The sequence below is a fragment of the Moschus berezovskii genome, chromosome 12 (genome assembly GCF_049115385.1).
Source record: "Moschus berezovskii isolate FMDL1 chromosome 12, NW_MosBer_1.0, whole genome shotgun sequence".
NCBI lineage: Eukaryota > Metazoa > Chordata > Mammalia > Artiodactyla > Moschidae > Moschus > Moschus berezovskii.
The window spans coordinates 77,054,351-77,060,691 of NC_142471.1; the positions used below are offsets into that span (position 1 = coordinate 77,054,351).

At 35.3% G+C, this 6,341-nt stretch overlaps 1 protein-coding gene across 1 annotated transcript in view; it reads left to right on the forward strand.

Moving 5' to 3' along the window:
• PDCD4 (programmed cell death 4) overlaps positions 1–5,998 on the forward strand; it is a 30,487-nt gene extending 24,489 nt beyond the window's left edge. The window contains exons 9-12 of the mRNA XM_055424671.2: positions 1,357–1,464; positions 1,687–1,797; positions 2,406–2,545; positions 5,319–5,998. Of these exons, the coding sequence (XP_055280646.1) occupies positions 1,357–1,464; positions 1,687–1,797; positions 2,406–2,545; positions 5,319–5,379 (420 nt within the window). The 3' untranslated portion in view covers positions 5,380–5,998. The remainder of the gene's footprint in view (positions 1–1,356; positions 1,465–1,686; positions 1,798–2,405; positions 2,546–5,318) is intronic.
• The last annotated feature ends 343 nt before the right edge of the window (positions 5,999–6,341 follow it).

Genomic DNA, 6,341 nt, shown 5'->3' on the forward strand with positions numbered 1-6,341 from the left:
GCAACAGTTAGAACTGGACATGGAACAACAGACTGGTTCCAAATAGGAAAAGGAGTACATCAATAGGAAAAGGAGTACATCAAGGTTGTATATTGTCACCCTGCTTATTTAACTTATATGCAGAGTATATCATGAGGAACGCTGGGCTGGAAGAAGCACAAGCTGGAATCAAGATTGCTGGGAGAAATATCAATAACCTCAGATATGCAGATGACACCACCCTTAGGGCAGAAAGTAAAGAGGAACTCAAAAGCCTCTTGATGAAAGTGAGAGAGGAGAGTGAAAAGTTGGCTTGAAGCTCAGCATTCAGAAAACAAAGATCATGGCCTCTGGTCCCATCACTTCATGGGAAATAGATGGGGAAACAGTGGAAACAGTGTCAGACTATTTTTGGGGGCTCCAAAACCACTGCAGATGCTGATTGCAGCCAGGAAATTAAGACGCTTACTCCTTGGAAGGAAAGTTATGACCAACCTAGATAGCATATTAAAAAGCAGAGACATTACTTTGCCAACCAAGGTCCGCCTAGTCAAGGCTATGGTTTTTCCCGTGGTCATGTATGGATGTGAGAGTTGGACTGTGAAGAAAGCTGATCGCCGAAGAATTGATGCTTTTGAACTGTGGTGCTGGAGAAGACTCTTGAGAGTCCCTTGGACTGCATGGAGATCCAACCAGTCCATTCTAAAGGAGATCAGTCCTGGGTGTTCATTGGAAGGACTGATGCTAAAGCTGAAACTCCAATACTTTGGCCACCTCATGCGACGAGTTAACTCACTGGAAAAGACTCTGATGCTGGGAGGGATTGGGAGCGGGAGGAGAAGGGGACGCAGAGAATGAGATGGCTGGATGGCATCACGGACTCAGTGGACATGAGTTTGAGTGAACTCCAGGAGTTGGTGATGGACAGGGAGGCCTGGCGTGCTGTGATTCATGGGGTTGCAAAGAGTCGGACACAGCTAAGAGACTGAACTGAACTGAACTGCAGTATTAAGGTCATCCTGGTGGAAATAAGTTTGTGCCACTTTAAAAAGTCATTTTGAGACTTCAGTTAGTGCCCTCTAGTGGTATTTAAAGTGACTTCTTTTTTTTTACTGGGAGCATTGAAGCTCAGGCCATACACATGTCTACTGGTCAATCTCAATGATTATCAAAGCACACCAGAACACTGCATTATTTCCTTTATGATTTGCTTTTCAGTTGTGAAAAAATTCTGTTATGTCAAGACTACTGGACAACTGTTTGTGACCTGTTTATTTATTATGTAATATATTGAGATGAGGGTAAATAAATCCTTCAGGCAAAGCAGAATTTTTCAAAAATCAAGAACTAACACATCTCAATTCTTAAATCTGATAGATTGATATGCTGCTGAAAGAGTATTTACTCTCTGGAGACATGTCTGAAGCTGAACATTGCCTTAAAGAACTGGAAGTACCTCATTTTCACCACGAGCTTGTATATGAAGTAAGATTACTTTGGCATTCCAAAGAGAATTATTGTGTTCCTTCTCGCACCACAGAGACTTAATGCTTCTTTAATAATAGACATTTAAAAAAATTATTAAGGGAGAGTTCTATAATTTTTAATGATTATGGTTACATATTAGAGAAAAGAAATCAGATAGATTTTAGGAGCAGTTTCTTATATGAAAATGAGGAATAATTCAATCATTTATTCAATTTTTAGGCCATTGTAATGGTTTTAGAGTCAACTGGAGAAAGTACATTTAAGATGATTTTGGATTTATTAAAATCTCTTTGGAAATCTTCCACCATTTCTCTTGACCAAATGAAAAGAGTAAGTATAACATTTTGAACCATATTTAGGCTGATATCTTAAATTTTGTATGCTTGAATACAGACTATGAAGTGTCAGTGAAACTTTCTTTCTGGTTTATTTAGTAATGTTACGCCTTTTTCTATATTTCTTAATGGTACTGTTTATGTTTGAACCTCTTATAGCCATTTCCTGGGAAGTAGTAAATATGTCAGTTTTTTTTTAATCTAAATTTTAAAAAATATGTGTGTTTGTATGTTCTTCCTCAAGAGTTCTAAGATATGATAGAGAGAAACAAACTTTTAAAAAGTACTTGATTTATTCCTGTTTTATTGTATGCATTGTTATTAAAATGTTGGTAAGGTTCTTATTTGCCTTTTTTTTTAAATGTAGTGAATGTATTATAGTAGATGGAGAAATGTATCCAACATCCATTGTATGTTGGAAGCTCTTTTGAGAGAACAGTTTTAAATATTCTGTAACAAATGTACTTTTCAAGGTTCAGATCTGACTTCAGTGTAATTAATATGAATACTTGGACTTAAATATAGCTTGATAACAGTGATGGGTTATATGCATTATGTATTTTATATGGGCTAACAATTCTGTATATAACTTCATTGTTCCAGGGTTATGAGAGAATTTACAATGAAATTCCGGACATTAATCTGGATGTCCCACATTCATACTCTGTGCTTGAGCGATTTGTAGAAGATTGTTTTCAGGCTGGAATAATTTCCAAACAACTCAGAGATCTTTGCCCTTCAAGGTACTTTATTACTTTCTCAACATCAAATACTGACTGAGGTGCTTAAGAGGGTTAAGCTAATTTTCTGTCATTCTGTCTGAAAAATAATAGTATCTTCCCTTTAGTCACTCATGAGTGGAAAATCATCTAAGTCTATGGAGAAGCAAGCATGAAGCTTATTTTGTTCTCTTGTAAATCTGTACAGGACTATCTCATGAAGCCCCAGTTCACTGGAAAGAAGCTAATTTTATGGAACAAAACGTGTGTCTTAGACTCTGTTCTGAGTAGTTTAAATATTATTTCAGAGTAGATATTACCAGTAAGATGAAAAAATTGAGGCTTATGATAGTGTAATGTACTTTTTCTGAGGTTACATATAGTAGAAGCTAAGGATGGATCCAGACTTTTTCCGGCTTTAAAGGTCTCTGCTCATTCCTATTTATGTAGGTTCCTTTTGATCCTTCACAGAGTGGAGAATTGGGGCTGATTGCATTTTACTTCTCTAGAAAGTGTGTGTGTGTGATTCTTTGGAGGTATATGTGCTACTAGGATCACACTCTTTAGGAGTTCATGGATTTTTTGTTATTGTTAAAGCTAAGTTTATATTGGAATAGATATAAAAGTTTAGTAACAGCTAAAATTCTTGTTTGGGCTTCCCAGGTGGCTCAGTGGTAAAGAATCTCCTGCAATGCAGGAGATGCAGGTTCGATCCTTGGTCGGGAACATCCCCTGGAGAAGGGAATGGCTACCCACTCCAGTATTCTTGCCTGGGATATCCCATGGACAGAGGAATCTGAGAGGCTACAGTCCATGAGGTTGCAAGAGTCAGACATGAAGCGACTAAAACAAAGAAAAAACTTTTTGCGTGGGTCTCCTCTATGTATATTTTAATTTTTTGTAATTTTTTTATGAAGAAATTTCAAACTTTGCATACTTTTATGTAAGTACATTGTGAGAAATCTCAAAGAAATACTTAAGGGTGTCCTTTGCTTACAAAGTTAAGAAGCCATTAAGAGAGAAGGAAAAGGTAATGGTGGAGATACATTTTAATGGCTTTGATAAAAATGTCTGCAAATGTATATTTCTACTTGGTGATGGCATCATTTATGTACTAATGTGCCAAGTGGTGTACACGTCAGTATAAACTGACAACTTTGGCAAGGCTTTTTGCTACTTGCTGCTTCATTTCCACTCTTGATCTCCTAATATTATAGTATGAAGCCTTTATGTTCAGGAAAGTATAGCTGCAGTACATACCCCTTTCATAAATACCCCTTAATATGAAAAGGAGTCAACACTTTGGCACTGTCTTTTGGTGGCTCAGACGGCAAACTGTCTGCCAGCAACGCAGGAGACCCGGGTTCGATCCCTGGGTTGGGAAGATCGCCTGGAGAGGGAAATGGCCACCCACTCCAGTACTCTTGCCTGGAAAATCCCATGGACAAAGGACCCTGGACGCAACTGAGTAACTTCACTTTCACTTTTTAAAAAAATTTTTCAGCCTCTATTCAAAAGTCTTAACTAGTGATTTCTATTATGGCTTTACTTTCAAGGATCATTGGAGAGATATCTAAACTTTCTGTGAATTCTATACAACTTTAACTTTTTATCCTCTTTTTTTGCTTAGTGTGAACTTGAATGCCTGTGCATATTGGTCTAGGGTCAGAGAAGAAATAAGGACCAATTCTGCCCAAGCTCTGTTGAGCACTTACTGCTTTCAGCTGCTGTGACTGTTCCTCTTGAGCTGTTGTTACTATATGTAGCTAACTGTGTGGTTACATATTATAGAGGAAGGCATCTTGAGTTTGAAATGGCAGAAATTTCAAAATGGGGTATATACAGGACTTAAATGGACTCTGTTTTTCCACATTCAGGTTATGGCTTTTCTGTATTGGAGAAAAAATTTTAAACCTTATTTTAAAACATAGATATTTTGATAGGTTCTGTAGCTCTAGTTTTCATAGTTCCAAATCATGTTGGTGTGTTTCCATTTGGTTCAACGTTTAGCTTTCAAATAATATTAATAACATAGTAGAAATAAATACAGGCATGTCTTATTTTATTGTGCTTTGCAGATACTTTTTTTTTAACAAATTGAAGGTTTGTGAAAACCCTTCATCAACAAATCTGTTGGTGCCATTTTCCCAAACAGCATTTGCTCACTTTATGTCTGTATGTCACAGTTTGGTAGTTCTCAGAGTATTTCTAACCCTCAACTTGCAAAAAGATTAGACTTGTTAAAAGTTTGGGTGATGGTTAGCATTTTTCCTCAATAAAGTATTTTAAAATTATTATATATACATTGGGTTTTTAGACATAATGATATTGCACACTTAATAGGCCACAGTATTATGTAAACATTATATGCAGTGGGAAACCAAAAAATTCACGTGATTCGCTTTATTTTGGCAGTCTGGAACTGAACCCGCAATAATTTTGACATGTGTTTGTATTAAATTTCCAAACAGCAAAATGTTTGCCATATTTTTTTTTCTTACATGACTCATTTGGACAATGAACTTATTTCAATAATTGAGCTTTTGTTTAACTAAAAAATTCTCAGATTAAGTAGTTCATTTGGTATGCTCTAGGATATGTAACTGGTAAGGTCTTTTCAAGAGGCTTAGGCATGCTGAAACTGGTAAGGTCTTTTAAAAAGGCTTAGGGATGCTGACTTTTTAAAATTTAAATGACGAACAATTCAAAAGTTAATGACAAAAAAAATGCAGTTTTTAATTATTTTAATTGACTATAGTAAAAATTTGTTTACATGTTTTTGTTTTTCTCATTACAGGGGTAGAAAACGTTTTGTAAGTGAAGGAGATGGAGGTCGTCTTAAACCAGAGAGCTACTGAATATATGAACTCTTGCAGTCTTAGATGTTATAAAAAATATATATATATCTGAATTGTAAGAGTTGTTAGCACAGGTTTTTTTTTTTTTTAAGCACTTGTTTTGGGTACAAGGCATGTCCGAAATTTTTAAAGGAAGTGTATTTTTCTTTTTCTTTTCTTTTTTTTAATTTGAGGGTGAAAAGTAACCACTTCTTAAGTGGAATATTCTCATAAGCTACCTTTTGTAAGTGCCATGTTTATGACCTAATCATTCCAAGTTTTGCATTGATGTCTGACTGCCACTCCTTTCTTTCAAGGACAGTGTTTTTGTAGTAAAATCACTGGTTTATACAAAGCTTTATTTAGGGGGTCAAGTTAAGCTGCTAAAACCCCATGTGGCTGCTGCTGTTGAAATACTGTGCTTTGGGAGTTAAAGAAAAACGTTATTTCTTTGTCTTAAAGAATTTTTTAAAAATGAGCTAGTTGTGAGACTTATTCATCTTTCCAGGGAACATATTGCTTGGTCTTAAAGACTAGACAGTTAAGTAAATGGTGGCTGGAACATCTATTTTTCTACAAAACTGGAAAAATGAACCCAGTTCTAGAAGAATGTATGACAAAATAAAACATGTGAAGCAGTGTTGATTATTTGGAGTGCATTTATTTTAGATCTTTTAAAAAACTTATTTCCCACAGCAAATTTTAAACATATAAAAGAGCATATTTGAACCTAGTTAATTTAAACTTTGCTCCTGGCAAACTTTTAAAACAAGAGTACAGTAGTAAATAAATTATTTTAATATTATACTTGGGAAATACTTGCACACTTCCTTGTTTTTGATCTTATCTAGAACTTAATGAAATTTCTAAACGTATATACCTTTCATCATTAAGTTCTATTACCAAATAATGCTTGTGTTTATAAAAATTATTTTTCAAAGACTCAAAAGTTTTACATTTAGTCAGTGTATGAGAAAATAGAA